Genomic DNA, 19,265 nt, shown 5'->3' with positions numbered 1-19,265 from the left:
AAGTTTCCAAGACTTTATTCAGATAAGCAAACTTCCTTGATCACAATCCATAAACGGGAACAGTGAGCACTTGCTGGGTCGGCCTAGACGTGCCTTGGCACCGAGGACACGGCCCTGAAGACCATATAAGATGTCAACAGTCACCATCCATGTGGAGCGTAGAGCAAGTAAGAGCAAGGAGCAGGTTATCATCTCCAAGAAGATGTTACTGATCAAACGTTACTCAAATGTTATCCCTTTAGAAAAGTAACAACATATTTTTACTGCTTCAGGAAGTACCACCCTATACACTGTACCAAAACCTCAGTAACCCCAGTGGGATCCTCAAAAAGCCTGGCACAAAGCAAGCAATCGAATATTGAGGGATTACACGAACATCCACATGTCCCGGCATCTTTGTAGAATCACCTTTAGAAGGCTAAGTTCTACGCTTGCCCACAAGGAACAAGAAGCTAGAAGTGTGGATCCTGGCGTTGCTTCTGCTTTCGATGTTGTTCCACATTTAAGCTTTCTGCCATGTTGTCCTTGGCCTCTGTGTCTAATAAAATATACCCCAAACAAATTGAGGTAAGGCTATTACTAAAAAATCGGTATTTTAAGTGTAAACTCCAGTCTTGAACATTTTCCTCAGAATGAAAGTACTAGTTTGTAACTGCTGTCCCCAGAGCAGCCTGGCCCGTTCAAATGTGATTGGAGTGGGAAGTAAGTGGGCAGGCAGGGCTTGTGCTGTCACACCTGTGCTGATGACACAGGAAGGTGAATTAACCTCATCCCACGGTGGCGATAAAGGCCATGTGAATTCTGAGGAACACAAGTCCAGAAAGCTCACTGAATTCTAAACAACACTCTCCTTCCTTTTGAGTTTTGAGACGACACAAGCAGCAAAGGGCAGGAGCAAATGAATCTGTTGAAGCAGCAAGCGGCAGGGGAAAGAACACCTGTGCTGAGTCGAACTTGAAACCCCAGAGGTGGCCCCACTGCTCCCTCTAAGAACTTTCTTCTACTCCAGCCACGTTGGTCTCCTCCCTGCCTCCCCTTCCTCTCTGTGCCTTCACTAGTGTGGGAACCGTCACGAATGTCCCTCTGTCCATCTGGATGCCACCAGTCCCTGTCCCGACCATCCTACATCTTCCACCAAACCTTCCTTGAGGCTCAATTAACAGCCCCCTCTTCTGAATGCAAAGGCATTCATGACCTGGACCGCCCTTTTCAGCCCCTAATTATACACGGTCTTTCCCCCACTCTGTCCTGATAGTCATTGATACTCACTATTCACCCTGCACTCCACCCCCACTCTGTGCCAAGTGTTAAATGGGCACATGGCCACTCAGTTAGGGTGGGACATTCTAGGTGTGGCTGTGTTTGAGCCATCGGAATGGGAGTGAAGGTGCACTTTCCAGATACGTGCCTTCCACTTCCTCTCTCATCCCTTCTCCAGGACGGAAGGTGGGGGTGGTGAGCTGGTAGCTCCGACCATGCTGGTGAGAATAGTACCCTAAAGCCTTGCTGCTCCGGGTTGCTCTAAGAACCTCCAACATTTGCACCCCCTGGGAGCTGGTGACAAAGGTGGAATGTGAGGTCCCACCCCAGATCAGAATTCTCATGCAGGCGATTTGTATGCACTGCCCTGAAGGATTCAAAGAACAACAAAATAGACGGACTGGGCCCCTGTTGATTTAATGGAACAGTGCTCCCTTCCAGTCCTGGCGAACTCAACTTTAAAATGCTCAGTAACAGATAAACCTCCCCCATTTTAGAAGCCAAAGACTGAAACGCTTGCCAGGCATACTTACTTAGTAAGGCGAGGATTCCTCCGAGAATGCCCAGAATGGCAGGAACTTGCAACCCCGCTTCAGCGTAAGGCATGGTCCTCTTGCAGTTGTTGACGACCCCTTCGCAGTCACAAACGTACACATCTAGGGTGGTCACCTGGTCCTTGTTCTGGTTATCCACGAGTTTGAGATTTATCTTGTAGTCGCCCAACTCTAAGGTTTTCTTTGGCTTCAAAATTAGAGATTCACGGGCTGGAGGAAGCAACAAAAATAAATGATGGGACCAGGAGAAAAAGAACAAACAAACAAAACAACCTCATTCTAGAATTATTAGGGTAAAGAAAATGGAGCTGCTTGGGTGGAAGATCACTGTGCAGTATGTTACAGAGTCAGATACCAGGAAAGGAAAGGGACCTTTGGGGGAATGCCTCAAATGCAGATGGGGCAAACAAACAAGCATCAAACAAAAGAGGTGACATCTGAGAAGCTGAGAAGGGACTTTCAGAAGTGGGTGGGGGGCAGGAGCAGGGAAAAGCATGGGGTCAGAGTAAGACTCCAGTTCCCACCTTGGTCACTGTAGTCAATGGTCCAGTTGACACTTGCCCCGTGTGTTAGTTCTGCCGTGAAGGGAGATGTGTTGGGGGGAAGATCTGGATCAAAGATGTTGATGATATGAGGCTGTGGATTTTTCTGGCAGAAATCCATACTTCGAGGTTCTGGTACGGGGCCATTGTCATTCACATCAGAGAGGATAAGGAGAAGGGTTCCCGTTCCAGTAGCAAGTGGAGAACCTAAGAGAAAATATATAGGAAATACCACAGCTCAGGAACATTCATGAAGCTCTACTGCCTCGAATCAGACCAAAGGCCAATCCTGGCTTGCTTCTTCAGAGATTCATCACCAGGCCCCACCCTCCCCATCTCAGGGCATCTTCACTTCTGGTCAGGCAGCTCTCCAATACGCTATTCCTCACTTTAACAACAATTATTCAAGTTATTCCTCACACCAAGGACAGGCTCCCTACTCTTTTGCACGTACCTTTATGCATCCATTAAACTTGAACCACTCCAAGAATTCCTCTTTGCCCCCCTACCAGTTCTCCCTTTCCGAACTTCTCTGGCTTTAAGGTCATTATCAAAGGGTTGAGCTTTTGAAATTGCTACAAGTTGCAAGTTGATTTTCAAAGTAGACTTGGGGAAAAAAAGACTTGGACAGTTCCGTGTGCATTTCGTTTACATTCTGACATATGTATTCTACCATTTTATGCTAGCATCTAGCATAAAATGGTAGAAAGAGTAGACACTCAAGCATCATCATTAATATTAGTGTGGGGTTTTTTTTTTTTCTTAAGTAGGTTCCATGCCCACCATGGAGCCCAATGTGAGGCTCCAACTCACAACCCTGAGCTGAGATCAAGAGTTGGGCACTTAACCGAGTGAGCCACTTAGGTGCCCCAATATTTGTTATAGAAAAAAAAATGCACAGGACTATTATCTCAAACCTATAATCATGCTTGGGTGGCAAGAATGTGGTGATTATTTTTTCTTTTTACTCTTAAAAAAATTATGGCTTAAAAAAAAAACCCCACATAGCATAAAATTTACCATGTTAACCATTTTAAAGTTCATTTTACATTTTAGGCTCAACAGTATATTCACATTGATCTCCAGAACAGTGTCATTCATCTTGCAAACTGAAACTCTGTAGCCATTAAACAACTCCCTGCTTTCCTTCTCTCCCCAGCCCCCTCCCCGCCCCTTACCACCATTGTACTTTGTTTCTATGAATTTGACCACTTTCACACCTTAAGTGAAACTATACAGTATTTATCTTTTTGTGACATGGCTTTTACTTAGCACAATGCCCCCAAGATTTATCCATGTTTTGATATTCCATTGTATACATATACCATATTTTATTTATGCATTCATCCATGGATGAATCCTTTTACCTTATGGGAGAGGAAAAAAAACAAAAACAAAAACCCAGCAGGGCCATTTAAAATTTTTTCTAATTAGGGGCACCTGGGTGGCTCAGTTGGTTAAGTATCCAACTTTGGCTCAGGTCATGATCTCACAGTTCGTGAGTTCAAGCCCCGCTTTGTGCTCTCTGTTGTCAGTGCAGAGATCACTTCAGATCCTCTGTCCCCCTCTCTCTGTCCCTCCCCAGCTTGTGCACTCCTTCCCCCCCCCCCCTCCCTCTCCCTCTCTCTCTCTCTCTCTCAAAAATAAATGAACATGGGCTGCCTGGGTGGCTCAGTCAGTTAAGCGTCTGACTCTAGCTTAGGTCATGATCTCTCGGTTTGTGGGTTCCAGCTCCACGTCGGGCTCTGTGCTGACAGCTCAGAGCCTGGAGCCTGCTTCAGGCTGCAAATGGGACCCAGTCAAGGTCTAACTTGCCTTCCTCACTAACTCCCAAATTACAGCTCCAGGGACAGGCTTTAAATTCTAACAGGTTTATCTTTCCCCAGCACATTCACAATGTGATGGAGGCTGCATCATTCAACAGCCATCCGCCCAGCCCCATCATGGCCTTACTCGCTTTCCTGTGTTTTCTAGATTGTCAACTACTTCAGAAAGCTGGTAAGTTAGTGAGGGAAAGAGACTCATTCACAATGTCAGGAAGTGAGTAGGTTCTAACAATAATTCTATTTCTAAATATCTAGCCAGGGAAATACTTGCACATAGAGGCATGTACAAGGATGTTTACATATGAAAGTCTTGGAAATAATGACCAAGTAGAAACCATCCCAGTGTTCTTTAATGTGTGAATAATTAAATTATGCTAGATCCAGGTAACAGTTTATTATTTTTTAATTTTTTAAATTTATTTTTGAGAGAGAGAGAGCGAGAGCATGCGTGTACAGGAGAGGGGCAGAGAGAGAGAGAGAGAGAGAGAGAGAGAGAGAGAGAGAGAATCCCAAGCAGGGTCCACATTGTCAGGGCAGAGCTCATTGTGGGGCTCAAACTCACGAACCACGAGATCATGACCTGAGCCGAAATCAAGAGTTGGATGCTTAACATACTGAGCCACCCAGGCAGCCCTAGGTAACATTTCTTTATTACCAAGAGGTAAATCTATAAAGTGCCAAAGTAAATCTGTGTCTTAAAGACATATTGTAAATAATAATAAATTACATATCAAGTAAATGAAAAATTTAATAGAAATCAACATGTATAAAATAATGGTTTTTACAATAAAACCAGGCTATAAACTAGATAGTCGCTTTATAATAAACTATCATTCATATGCAGAAAAACGAATTCAAACACACAGAAACAGCCTGGAGGGAGTCACATTTCACTAATAATGATGATGATAAAAATAATGATAGTCCTTATAGAGTAGTACTATGTAGCAGACACTCTTCTAGGCATGTTTACATGAATGAATTCATTAAAAATCTAGATGGGGTATTATCATTTTGTCAGAAAGAGGAACTGAGGGACATAGAAATAAGCTTGTAAGTCCAAAGTCACATAGGTATTATGTCCTAGGCTCTAGACCCAGGCAGTCTGGCTCCTGTGGGGAAGGAGTGGGTTCAGGTATAAAGAGGGAATGGTGAAAAGCACTTCTACTTGACCTAAATTATTTGTACCCTTAAAAATCATATGCTTTTTGTTTAAGGATAAAAGAGGAAGAATGAACTCTTGCCTCTAAAAGAAAGGTGGGGGGCAAAGAAGCAAACGAGCTGGGAGGGTGAGGCGGCCAAGGCCAAACCCTAAGGACATCCTTACCATTGTCGGTGGCGATAATGAGGGCCGTGTACGTGCTGTTCTTCACATGCTCAAAGTCCTCTCTGTCTAATTCAGCCCGAGTGAAAATGGCACCAGTGTCTGGATCAATCCTCAGCCAGTTGGCAGCATCCCTCCAAATCCGATACCTGAAAAGGCACAAGCTCTGGCTTAGAGTACAAGAGTGAACGGCACATAGCTAAGAAGGCTAGGGTTCCTCTTTGTTCGCTGTTCACATCTACAGGAAAGTGTGACCATCCATGTCCCCTTCACCTGGATTCACCCATTGTTGAACCATTTGAGAAGAAGTTGCAGCCATCATGTTCTCTTACTCATAAATACTTTGGCATATTATCCCCTCAGAACAGAGGCATTCTATTATATAATCACAATTGGATTTTTAATTTCAGGAAATGTAACATTTAATATATGGTACATATTTAAATTGTCGATTTCCCCAAAACTGTCCTCTGGAGCATCCCTGCCCTGATTCAGGATCCATCTACACATGACATTTAGATGTCACGTTTCCTCAATTTGGAAACATTCCTTAGCCTTTCCTTTCTTTCTCAACACTGGTATTTTTGAGACGTGCAGGCCAGTTGTTTTGGAGAAAGCTCCTCAATCTGGGCTGGTCTGATTATTCCCTTCTAAGTAAACTCAATTCATGTGAGGGAAAGGGAGGCAAGAACACTGGATAAGTGATGACTGTCCTTCTCAGGAGGACATTAGGAGGCACATGACATCTGTTCTTTTCTTGGTTAACTTTGATCACTTGGATAAGGGATAGGGCACCTGATTTCTTCCCATTAAAGGTACTTTTTTCCTAAGGGGAAAAAAGACCATTAGTCTATGGTCTGAGGGGAGAAAATGTGACAATATCCTGTTCACCAACTAACTTTCACCAAATAGATTTAGTATCTATGGGTAATTTTTGCCTGAAGCAAGGAGTACTATGAACTTTAAGGTTTTTTTTTTTTTTTAAGTTTATTTATTTATTTTGAGAGGGAGAAGCAGAATGTGCAGGGGAGGAGCAGAGAAAAAGGGAGAGACAGAATCCCAAGCAGGCTCTGGGCTTGATCCCACAAACCGTGACATTGTGACCTGAGCTGAAATCAAGAGTTGGACACAACCAACTGAACCACACAGGTGCCCCTCTTTATGTATTTTTAAAGCAGAGTCTTATAGGCCAGCTCCCCAAAGGGTACAGTACTCAAATGGTGGCAATATGCCACTCAAAACCCCCACCACGAACACTTGGAAACTCGTGTTGACACAGTGACTGGAGGATGTGCTGTAATACTGGCCTTTCATGGCAGGTGCCAGAGAAGCTCAAGTTCCTTCTGGCCTTACAAAGGAAGAGAAAAGTTTTATTCAAAATGCCAGAATGATTCGTTAAGCTATACCTACTTAGGAGTACCAGAAGCAGTCAATCAGAGAAAACAAAGGCATGAAAAAGAGAGATATACTGCCCAGCTATCTGCTAGGGTCATGGCAAGGCTCAGAAAAAGAAGCAAAAAAGCTAAGGATGCAAGAGCCCTGGATACCTCCAGGTATATCCCCACTTCCTTAGGAGTACAAAGCCATGAACTTAGCAAGTGGTCTTTGTTCCAGGAGTAAGGGCCTCTACACACAGACTTGGTCCCCGTACTTGCCCAAAGAGAAGCTTTAAATGACCCTTACGCTACTGCAAGCTAAGGCATCAACTGGCCTGGAAACCATACAGTCCAAGGCTTCATCATTCAACGAAAACCATACAAGAGGTCTTTGGTTTCCCACTATAGTTTTCAACCTTGATTAAAAACACTTCTTACTAGCCCTAAAAGTTTGGACCACCTAGAGGACTCCTTGGATTATGAGCAGTACATTGGATACATGTATAAAATTCAACACATTTGAAGTATTTTAAGATTTTAAGTAATCTGTACACTTCACATAGGGCTTGACCTCGTGACCTCCAAGATGAAAAGTCATATGTTCTACTGACTGAGCCAACCAGGTGCCCTGAAATTAAGATTATTTTAAAGCAAATCTCAAATGTCAAAAGATTTTTCCTGTAAATATCTTAGCATATATCTTATATAGATAAGGTTTTAAAAATTTTTTTAATTTAATGTTTATTTTTGAGAGAGAGAGAGAGAGAACCAGTGGGAGAGGGGCAGAAAGGGATGGGGACAGAGGATCCAAAGCAAGTTCTGTACCAAGAGCAGAGAGATCCAATGCAGGAGTCTAACTCATGAACCATGAGATCATGACCTGAACTGAAGTCAGCCACTTACCCAACTGAGCCACCCAGGTGCCCCACGTAAATAAGGAAATTAGAAAATAATAAAACATAATCATAATGCCACCAACACATCTAATAAAAACAGTAATAATTACTTACTGTCATCTAATGCCACGTCCATGCTCAAATTTCTCTGACTGACTCAAAGGTATCTTTTATAGTTGGAGTGTTGAATCTATCTTCAAGTTGTAGTCTACATATTACAATTGGTTCATCTGCCTCTTAATACTCTTTTGATCTACAGCAGTCCTCCCTGCCCTTTTGCCACTTATTCCAGTGTCATTTGTCATATAGTTCCCACATTCTGCATTTGGCCAGATTTGTGGCATTTGTTTCTTCATTCTCTGCATTTCTGCAAAATCAGATTCTAACGCTTAACTAGGTTCTGCCTCAACTTTAGTTTACTCCAAAAAAAAAAAAAAAATTTCCATAGTGACGTTGTGTGCATGCTACTGAATCATACATATCAAGTGGTACATTATGTTATATTGTCCTTACTTTTCTTTTTCTTTTTTAAGTAAATGTTAAATACAATCAGAAGATTTGGGTGTTATCAGCCTGGTTCCTTCATTTAAAAATTCCCCATCACCCTTGACCTAATGACTCAGTGCTAGCAGCCTTTAAGATCTCTACCTGCACCTTTTATATAGCTCCTCCTATACAGGGCACATGTGTGGTCCAAAGGTATTCAGGAGCCCTTTCTTTCACTTAGGACAGAATCAGCACTTCCCAAACTAACCGCTGAGGCTGAAATCACACTTAAACTCTGTTTGAACTTCAACTTGAACCAGTGAAAAGCACTGATGCTAAAACGCAAACACCCCACCAAACAAGAACACGCTCGATTACTATGCAAGACGCTATTCTGGATTTGTATGTTTTTCTCTAAATAGTTGAGAGCCTGGGGCACCTGGCTGGCTCAATTGAAAGACCATGTGACTCTTGATCTCCGAGTCATGAGTTCAAGATTGAGGGTAGGGATCACTTAAATAAACTTTAAAAGAAGATAGTTCAGGTGTCGTGACAGTTTCCCCTAAAGTACATGTTAACAGGTAGGAACCTCCCTCTCCAAGAAGAGGAAGTGGGCACATTGGCGGAGGCCCGTTACTTCTTGGAAATCATGGTATTACTAATAAGACACATGTGTCCTCTTTGGATTTGTATTCTCATAGTTTTTTCCTAGTCACATCCAGCCCTCAAAAAATTAAGAACATTCTTTATCATACATGGTTGTGGGGTGTTGTTGTTGGTTGGCAGGTGTGGTTTCAACATCTGTGGGTGTGATTTAGATTATGGGGTGACTTCAAGTTTAAAAGGAGAAGAAATACTGAGCTACTTCTAACACAACATCATGTATGTAAATTAAAACCACATTCTTAGTACACTGCATGAACTTGCAAACAGGAAGCAACAGTAAATCAGGAATGGCTGGCTATGGAGGGAACGGAACAAGTGTGGAGAATGAGAGTAAAATGGAATTAGAAAAAAAAGGGGGGGGGGGACGACTTGCACAGACCGATGATGGTAAAATGCTATGAACAAAGTATTTTATACACACACATACACTCATACTCAATTGTTGCAAGTCTGTTAAAAAATCCTCACACTTACGTTATCCTCTGTTCCATAAACTGGTCCGGATCCTCAGCAGTGTAGGACGTGATTTCCAGGCCCACACCAAAGTCTTCAGGTATGTGCACTTCCTTTTGGAGAGGCACAAAGATGGGGGCTTCATTCACATCCTCCACGTCCACGGTGACTGTGGCTGTGGAGGTGGAGAGAATGACCTCAAACGGGGACACATTCTCCACGGCCACATACAGAATGTATTGTCGCTTGGTCTCAAAATCCAAGCCCTAAGGAGCAAAAAAAAAAAAAAAAAGAAAAAGAAAAAGAAAAAAAAAAAGAGTTCAAAAATACATTTTATGTTACTTAAAAAAATAAATAAAATTAAGTCCTTAACTATTGCTTTTGGTTAGCAGTATCCTAGGGGTTCTCAAATCTAGCTAATCTAGTTAATTAGGAAGAATTAACTTGAGAACTTTTTAAGAAAATGGAGGCCTGCACTCTAACCCAGTAAATAGCAGTCTCTGAGGGTGGGGCCCAGACATGCGTAGTTTTGAAAAGCTCCCAATGACTACCATGCAATCATAATAAAGATGAGAACCCTAGGAGAAGAATAAAAACAAACTACGGGACACGTCAAACAGCAAACCCCAGTGAACAAACACTAGCACATTAAGTCATTCATTATTCAAGTCCAGTAAGAATGTTCTCATCCCATGTGATATGCCATCCATGTGACAGCAGATGGACAGAAGACCCTGCTTGTCCACCTCAATGACCTCAATTAAGTTTACTGTCAACATGCAGTTCAGATCAGTCAGCAACAAGGTCAAAGCCCAGCTGGGTCATATCCTAGCTGTGTGATCCAGGCAACTTAACTTCTGGGTCTGTTTCTACATCTAAATATGTAGGAAAAGGAATACTTCATGGAGTTGCCGTAAGGAAAAAACTGGGAACTTTGATGAAGGACTTTGTCTATGGTAGGGACTCATTTTACTAGTTTCTTTCTTTTGTTGGTAGCATAGACAATGTTGACATTGGATGGTTAGGGGGAGATAAGATTATGTAGTAAGTAATGCATAAAGTAATAATGCAGAATGGTCTGCTCACTTGCTTAAGAGGAAGTCAAAGCCTTGGGGCTGATTCAGGGATCCATTAACTCTAAGTAATCTCAACAAGTAAATCACCCAACTTCCTAAGTCTTCAGGTTTCCAAAACATTTCTCAAAAAGTCATTTGTCCCACTTCTAAAATAATCCAGCAAAATGGCAGAGACCAGTAAACTATTTTCCCTTTTATTTGCAAAATGGATATGGAGGGGAGGAGTAGATAAATGTTTAAGGGAGCAAGCCTTTTAAAACACACGGTATTTTCTTTCTCTTCAACCTCAAGGAGCTTCCTGAGTCTCACATGTGCTGGAATAGTCACTGCAAATCCCAAATGGTCCAACAGATCCTGGGAAAGCCTCCCAGCCTTACCCCACCAATGCCATGCTACTTCTACTTCTGAGAAGACACCAGTGGACAGGGGAGTTTCCAAGAGGTCAGTTTCTGCATCTTGCCAGGCACCATACAAACCTTAGCTGTTTTCAAAATGCCATCGTTGGTTACTGGGTCTGTGGTGACAACAAATTGGTCATCCTTATTGTTCAATATGGTGTACACGGCCTGCCACGCTGGGGTATTTGGGACGTCGGCGTCAGTCACTTTGAGTAAGGTGATTTCGACATTAGCTTCGTTCTCAGGCACCTGCCCCTGGTACTACAGAGCAAAGGAGAAAATGGACCACTTATGACATCCTGAGACCCAATAGATGAGCCAGGGCCTAGAGGGCTAAAGGAGTCCTTTCTGAGCCCAAGATTCAAGGAGAAGAGTCTTGGAGGAAATGCCCACTCCATCAGTAGAGCCTCTATTTCTTATTGGTGGAGCAGCCAATACTACTCAAGGAACATCATCCTTCATGACTACCTGAAGAAGCTTTTTAAGGACCTGGCTACCTGAGCCCCTCACAGCACACTCTGACCCAGTTGATGACTATGCTCTTAATCAAATTCAAGACACGGTGGCTTATCCATTACTCTCCTCTTCCTATCATTCCCAGTGGTACCAATAATTTTCTTACAACAAAAGTCTGGTCAGTAGAGTCCTCTGCTTAAAACCTTTGATGACATCTCCTTGCACTCAGGATAAATTCTAACATTCTTACCTCAGTCTACAAGGTCGTGCAGGACCCAACCTCATTTAGTTCACTACACTGACTGGTTTTCAGTTCTTGCTATGCATCAAGCTTTTCAATGATTCAGAGCATGTTGCATATGCTGCTCCCTCTGCCTGGAGCACTCTTCCATTGTCCCCTGTCCCGCGTTGGCCAACCTCCTGTCAAATCTTACTATAAATGTTACTCACAAGGCCTAGGTTAGGGTGGCAGACACTGCTAATTGAATACTAATATCCATTCACCCCTTCTTCGCGAAATATATTGTTGGAGGCAGCAAAGTGCCCAGACAATGTATTTTACTTCCAGACATCCTCGAAGACTGCAGTTGCTAAGAGGTAAATGGAACTTGTATGGGTCTGCACAGAAATAAGAGGACTTCACTTAGCAGCAATGCCTTGTGCTCCCCGTGGCCTTGCTTCTTTCCTGAACGAAGCACAGACATAGCTGGAGGGCTAGCAGCCATTTGGGGCCATAAGGGGACACCGAGGATGGAAGCTATGCACCAAGGATGGTGGCAAATAAGGCAAAAGAGGTTTCATTGACAGCACAGATAATCTAGCTCCGGGCTTTTTGTGACACTAGAGAGTTTACCCTATTTGTTTAGGACGTAAGAGTCAAGTCTCTGTTATTAACCACTGAGCTGATTTCTAATTAATGTATTAAGACTCAAGGTTCTGGGGTGCCTGGGTGGCTCAGTCAGTTAAGCATCCGACTTGGGCTCAGGTCATGATACTGTGGTTCATGAGTTCAAACCCCATGGCGGGCTTCTGTGCTGACAGCTCAGAGCCCAGAACCTGCTTTGGATTCTGTGTCTCCCTCTCTCTCTGTTCCTCCCCACTCGTACTCTCTCTCTCTCTCTCTCTCAAAAATAAATAAAGATTAAAAAAAGAAAAGAATAGAAAGAAAATATTTGTTCAATGAATAAACAAAACCTGGTAGGACTTGTGACCAAGATACCCAAAATGAAAACATGAATTCAACAGGTGCCCCCTCCCTTTTTTCTTTTTTAAAGTAATCTCTATACCCAACATGGGGATCAAACTCACAACCCTCAGATCAAGAGTCACATTTTCTGTGGTGCCTGGGTGGCTGAGTCAGTTAATTTTCCAACTTCGGCTCAGGTCATGATTTCACAGTGAAGTTCAAGCCCCACGTGGGGCTCTGTGCTGACAGCTCAGGGCCTGGAGCCTGCTTTGGATTCTTTGTCTTCCTCTCTCTCTGCTCCCCACCAACCCCCCCCCCCCCCACCAGCCATGCTCTGTCATATCTCTCTCTCTCAAAAATAAATAAAAGAATCAAAAAAATATTAAAAAAATTATAAAAGAGTCACATTCTCCACTGACTGTGCCAGCCAGGCACCTCAGGTGCCATTTATAATTTCACAAACGTGTGCCAATAGGGCCCAGGCTGATGATGGCAGGGACAACTGCCACCCCAATCTGCTTGCTTTCTGAAGTTCAGTAGTCTAGGGAAAGCTGTCAAAGGCTTCACCCATGAGCACTGTGAAACAACAGAGGACCTTTCTTTGAAAACCGAGGGGCTGCAAAATTACCGTGGTTGGTTCAAAGATGGGAGGGTTATCGTTGATGTCAGTGACCGTGATCACGGCTGTTGCGGTTGTACTTAAACCTTCGCCTTGCAGGTCAGCAGCCTGAACCACCAGGGTGTACATGGGGACACTCTGCAGAGATCAAACACATTGGAGTCAGGACCCAGAACCATATCAGGCCCAGCCCAGCCCAGAGCATCAAAACACTTTATCATTTGCTTGAATGCTAGCCTGCCTTCTAGGTATAAAACCTCTACACAGATGTTTAGATGCAAAGCTCAGACCATAACATGCTACGTGGCAACTGGCCTCTGCCGAGTTTTGCACGGTCCACGTGATCTAGCTGATGTCTATTTGCCCTCAACCCCCTCTATATCCTCTTGACCCCTGACCTCCCGGTCCAGCCCGGTGGTGACCACACTGATGACTCCTGTGTCCCTATTGATGGTGAACATTGTGCTCTGAGGCAGTGGGGGCTCTTGGGAGAGGATGGTGTACGCGATGGCGGCATTGTAGGTATTCTCGTCGTCATCTGCATCTGTGGCCGTGACCTGCATCACAGAAGTTCCTGGAAGTGCCAAACGAGAGGAAGATTTAGTTAAGCTGCACTTTGGATTTTGGCCAACATTGCTCAGCTCAATTCTGTCCAGAATGTTCCAGGAGGAGCCTAGGGTTGGTACCGTGTCATGGCTCTCCATTTTCTAATTTCCAAAATTCTTACCAGTGCGGGGGGGAGGGTTGACAGCATCCCACCAAATGAGCAGTGTTCCAAGGACTCAGCTTTTCCACAAGATACTTTGGATTGGGCTGGAGGGGAGGGCTACGGGGAATAAGTAACCTTAAACTGAAACAGTGCCATGTCTCTCAAACAGAGTGAATGAGGTGAAAACTAGGAAAAATCCCACAAATTTCCGACATGGCTTATAAGTCACGGCTTCACCAGAGAGGATGGTCACTTGAGATCACTGCCTTCAAGGTAGAAGAGAACACTTATAGCACCTGTGACTGACAAAGGACTAGTGCTGATCACATCAAAAAAAATTCTTTAGGGATCACTAGGAAAAGGAAAAAAATAGCCCAAGGGGGAAAAAAAAGAGCAAAAGACGAAGAAAGAAGTCATAAGAAACCCAAAGGGCCGGCAAACACAGAAAATGCTTAGCCCATTAATAAAGCAGAAAAATGCAATTTAAAATTGTATGGAGATACCACCACACAGTCAACAGAGCTGAAAAGTCTAAAATTCCAGGATATATATGTTGCTGATGGGAGTGTAAACTGGTCCAACCCCTTTGGAAAACAGCTTGTCAGCAAGTATCACACTGAACAGGCACATACAATACAACTGAGCCATCTACCATTATGGATTTATACCCTAGAGAAAGTCTTGCATGTTTCCATCAGGAGATATATGCAAAGAAATACTACATGACAATGAGAATGAATGGACTTGGACTGCTATAGGCACCAACACAAACAACCGTATGTACATAAAGCTAAACGAGAGAAGCATGTCACAGAAATACATGTAGAGTGTGGTTCCCTGTACATAAAGTTTGAAAACATGCAAAACAAACAAGAGCTTATATAGAGATAAATATACACACAGTGAAATAGACAAATGAAAGCAAAGGAATGATTACCACAAAAGCCAGGGCAGCGGTTACCTTTACAGGGGACAGAAAAGAATCTGGTCATGAATGGCATGCATCTGTTTCTTAATCAGGAAAGGTTCTTAAACTGCTATTTTATAATACACATTTCTGTAGAAAGGATGTTTTATACACATGGTGCAAGCTTCTAAAGAAGTTCTATCGCTATGAAGGGCCTGACCCCAAACACCAGCCCCAACACTCTTAAGTCCAAAGAATCTAAGCGTCTTTCTGGGAACTATGCGCCTTATGTATTGGCCATACCTGGAAGAGCACTTTCCATGACAGAACCTTCAAAAACCTGCTGGGTGAACTCTGGCTTGTTGTCATTCTGATCTGTCACCGTAATCACAATCTCCATTGGGTCTTCGACTGCATGCCCATTTGAAGACACAGCATGAGAGTACAGCTGAAACAGCCAAGTGAAGGTTACATGGGTCCCAACCAGGGGGAAGAAAGGGAAGGAGTCATGTGACCGGCCTCCATCCCCCTCCCACTCTCCAAGACCCAAGGAAGGACACCCTAGCAGAGAACTTTTCTCGGACATGTGCTGCTGCTTCAGTGGTGTCATGACAATGTTTGAGGTCATGATATGTAAAGATTCATGGGCTGGAGAACACAGCTACCAGGTCAGAGCTCCCATTTCCCATAGGAGGGGCTAGGGAGCCAGGCCTAGGAGAAAACAGTAGAACCCTAAAACACTCTGATTCGTTCCCAGCCGGCTAATGTTTGCTCTGACTGCTCCAGTCTAGTGTCTCCCCAGATTTTTCTACATTTGGCCTCAATGCATTACCCTTCAGCTCTCCAAGCTTACTCTGATACCAAAGTCTAAGAATGGCTTTTGCTCCCCAATGTCATCACTGGCCTCTTCCTCTGGGTCAGGGACTTTTGGCCCCAAGAGTAAGTTGCTACCTTGGGTCTTAACTCATGCATAAGGACTCTCCTCTCTTTATTCCTAACAAAGAAAATATTAATGCTCCCCTCCCCTTCCCCCCCCCCCCAATTTTTCCCCAGCTCTCCTGTCATCTCCCTTTATTAACAGGTACAGAGCTATCAAATTAAACCTCACATGTCCAGAGCACCTCATCTAGGGATCCAACATGGGTCGACCAAAAAATTTTGGGAGGTTATGACCCCATTGTTAACAGGCTTCTGAGAGATACTCACAATGTACTTGGCAATTTGTTCTCTATCCAGAGGCTCCGTCACTTTCAGCCATCCTGTTTCTCTTTCAATAATAAACACACCAACAGGAGGTGTGTCAGCCCCTTGGCCAGTGATGCTGTAGAAAACCTTGATTTCTTTGTCCCTGTTAGATTTGATCTGAAGACCAAACAGAAAGAAACAGCATTATCCCTTTTTCTTCTTAGTCCTTCTCTGACAAATTGCTCCCAGAGAAGTAAAGAACTTCCTGCTCTCTACCTGAACCAGATTTTTAGGGAATGGGCCTTTCTCATTTTCTGGGCAGCTGATAGGAGGGATAACCCAGTCTCTCTTCTGTCTTCTAAGACCATGCTGGGAGTTGGGAAATGTGAGCACTTCTGTCTGGGTTTCGGAGAGAGTGTCCTAAAAGGAAAGGAGATGAAGAACAAAATCAGGTAATTCGGGAGAAATAATACAGGCCCAACAGTTCCACCTACCCAGCCAGCATCTCCAGCATTCTGAGGGCAGTCGATGATTTTAACTTAATAACAAAACACAACCCAATGAACCTCTCTGCCATATAATAAAGATGGCATTCTCTTTTGATCCTTCTCATGTCCAGAGTTCAAGTAATCAGTATGCATACACAACTATACATTTGAGAGTTTGATATTATTTTGCAAGTTATTTCAAGCCTATATATATTATACCTGTTGTTTTTAAAAGAACATTACACTCTGATGATGTAATATCAGAGCTTATTCAACAACTGGATATTCAAGTGTTTCAATTTTCTTTTATGTTTTTCCTTGGGGTATAGGCCTCCAAAGTGGAGTTATCAGCCAAGATGAGGTAAGTTTTAGGAATTGGTGCTAAGAACTACTTTGTGATCAATACAAATTCTTTAACCTCATTGTGTTGTTTTATCTATTGAGTTTCCATTTGTTCTAACTAAAGCTGTTGGGATGGGAACCAAAAACACCCTTTGAGACGCGTATTGAACAGTTTTCATGTGTGATAAAGATAGCTTTATGCACACACAGGGAAATAAGATAGTTGAAGATGGAAGGAAAGTTTCTTCCAAATTGTTTAAGTGCTTTAAAGTGATTAACCATAATACTGTAAAGGTTCCAGAGGACAATTCCATCTCCCACTCCCCACATACAAATGTGATTTAAGCACTATTTCCTGGCTTTTCAAATTTGTTTCAAAATGCACAAGACAGACATGAGATAAGAAATCCCTCCCAGTACTGCATTCCTGCATATTAGTTACTCACATACCCCATAACACACACACACTCTCTCTCTTTCCCTCCCTCCCTCCTTCTCTGCCCTGCCCCTGCTCACGCTGTCTCTCTCTCAAAATAAATAAAACTTAAAAAAAATGTTTCCCATTGAGTCTTCTCTTCCCCTCCCAAGACTCTCCCCACTAGAAACACAAAGAGTAAAATAAAATGATCAGAGGATTGATCTCCTGCTCATTCTCCCTCCAAGAAAAAGACAGTTAACAATTACTGAGTACTTACTGTATGCCTAGCACAGTTATATCGTTTCACATGTGTTAATTCAGGCACTCATTATTATCTGCATTTACAGATAAGGAATTTCAAGCACAGAGGGGTTAAGTAACTCTCCCATGTCTATTCAGGCAGTAAGTGGCAGGGCTATGATTCAGTCCCAGATAGTGTCCATGCTCTTACCCACTATTCTACGCTTCCCACAGAAAATACAGATATTCACACTGCGCCATCATTCCGGCTGATCCCTCCCCCCACCTACTCAAAAAAATTCCCAACGATTAGTTCAGTTAGACCAATGGTTCTCAACTAGAGGTGATTCTCCAACCCGGGGGGCATTGGCTGTCTGGAGACATTTTTGGTTATGACAGCTAGGGGCATGCTGCTGGTATCTATCTGGTGGGCTACAGCCAGGGATGCTGCTAAACATCACAACAGAAAACCATCCAGCCCCAAATGTGAATGGTGCCAAGGCTAGGGAACCTGCATTAGCCAGAGGACTAAAACAATGGTGAACTTCCAAGAAACGCTCCAACGTACGTGATGGCGGCGGTGATGGCGCACTGCTGCCTTCAGCGTAACTGTGGTGGACAGCTTCCTGCGGCTGGAGTCCCAGGCGTGGACGAGAAAACTCATCTCTGGTTTATGAAGCTGCAGAGGCCGTCTGACGCTAACCACACCATCGCTGCCCACTTTGATTCGCGTGTCATCAGAAAAATAGGCTGTCCTTGGTCGACCGGTGCATCCTTCAAAACTCACTGCAGGGCACATGTCACAGCGATTAGGAAATGGGGCAGATTAAAGACATGAGTGTTCCTTCTCTAAAAAGCAAACGTGGTTCACCCACCAAAAGCCTGACTCACTCAAAACAAGCCATCGTCTGGAGACAGAACAGCAAAGATACCAAAGTAGTCAATATTATCATCATGTTCTTCACAATTACAGGAAGACTGTTCATTGTGGTCTGATTTTCTTTCTTTTTTTTCTAAATTTTTTTTTAACGTTTATTTATTTTTGAGACAGAGGGAGACAGAGCATGAATGCGGGAGGGTCAGAGAGAAGGAGACACAGAATCCGAAGCAGGCACAGGCTCCGAGCTGTCAGCACAGAGCCTGATGCGGGGCTCGAACTCACGGACTGCGAGATCATGACCTGAGCCGAAGTCGGCCGCCCAACCGACTGAGCCATCCAGGCGCCCCTGATTTTCTTTCTTATCTACTTGTAAACTACAAACAGTGACCTGTCTAGAAAGTAACTTCTTTTCAATAACAAAAGGGACCTCTCCTTCAGTTGGCTGTTGACAATATAAAAACAGACCGCTAAGATTACTGAGACAGAATGCTTGCTAAATCCAAAAGTTAGAGACTAGGGTACAGTGAGACATTGCAGAGTCTACATTTAAGTAGCAGGTGGGGTAAATGAGCCTGGGTGGCTCAGTTGGTTAAGCATCTGGTTAAGCATCTGACTCTTAACTTCAGCTCAGGTCATGCTCTCACAGTTCGTGGGATTGGGCCCTGAGTTGGGCTCTGCACTGACAGCATGAAGGCTGCTTGGGATTCATTCGTTCTCATTCTCATTCTCTCATTCTCTCTCTCTCTCCACCCCCCTCAAAATAAATAAAATAAACATTTTAAATAAATACGTAAATGTTGACATTTCAAAACCAGTGGCAGACAATGAGAGAGGGACATGGCATGATGATAACGAGTATGGACTCTGGGGGTGGCCCCCTGGGTGGCTCAGCTGGTTAAGCATCCCACTCTTAATTTTGACTCAGGTCGTGATCCCAGGGTCATGGCATCAAGCTCTGGGTCAGGCTCTGAGCTGTGC

General features: G+C 43.6%; 1 protein-coding gene across 1 annotated transcript in view; it reads right to left on the bottom strand.

Moving 5' to 3' along the window:
• The window catches only part of CDH1 (cadherin 1), an 81,958-nt gene that overhangs the window by 6,405 nt on the left and 56,288 nt on the right, over positions 1-19,265 (bottom strand). The window contains exons 3-13 of the mRNA XM_042919548.1: positions 17,976-18,193; positions 16,196-16,339; positions 15,941-16,096; positions 15,038-15,182; positions 13,517-13,692; positions 13,128-13,256; positions 10,936-11,118; positions 9,405-9,649; positions 5,510-5,655; positions 2,339-2,563; positions 1,794-2,024 (exon numbers count right to left, since the gene is read on the bottom strand). Of these exons, the coding sequence (XP_042775482.1) occupies positions 1,794-2,024; positions 2,339-2,563; positions 5,510-5,655; positions 9,405-9,649; positions 10,936-11,118; positions 13,128-13,256; positions 13,517-13,692; positions 15,038-15,182; positions 15,941-16,096; positions 16,196-16,339; positions 17,976-18,193 (1,998 nt within the window). The remainder of the gene's footprint in view (positions 1-1,793; positions 2,025-2,338; positions 2,564-5,509; positions 5,656-9,404; positions 9,650-10,935; positions 11,119-13,127; positions 13,257-13,516; positions 13,693-15,037; positions 15,183-15,940; positions 16,097-16,195; positions 16,340-17,975; positions 18,194-19,265) is intronic.

Source organism: Panthera leo, chromosome E2 (genome assembly GCF_018350215.1).
Source record: "Panthera leo isolate Ple1 chromosome E2, P.leo_Ple1_pat1.1, whole genome shotgun sequence".
Classification (NCBI taxonomy): Eukaryota; Metazoa; Chordata; class Mammalia; order Carnivora; family Felidae; genus Panthera; species Panthera leo.
Note: the sequence above shows the minus strand (reverse complement) of the source record. Positions and strands in the feature narration are given on the sequence as shown.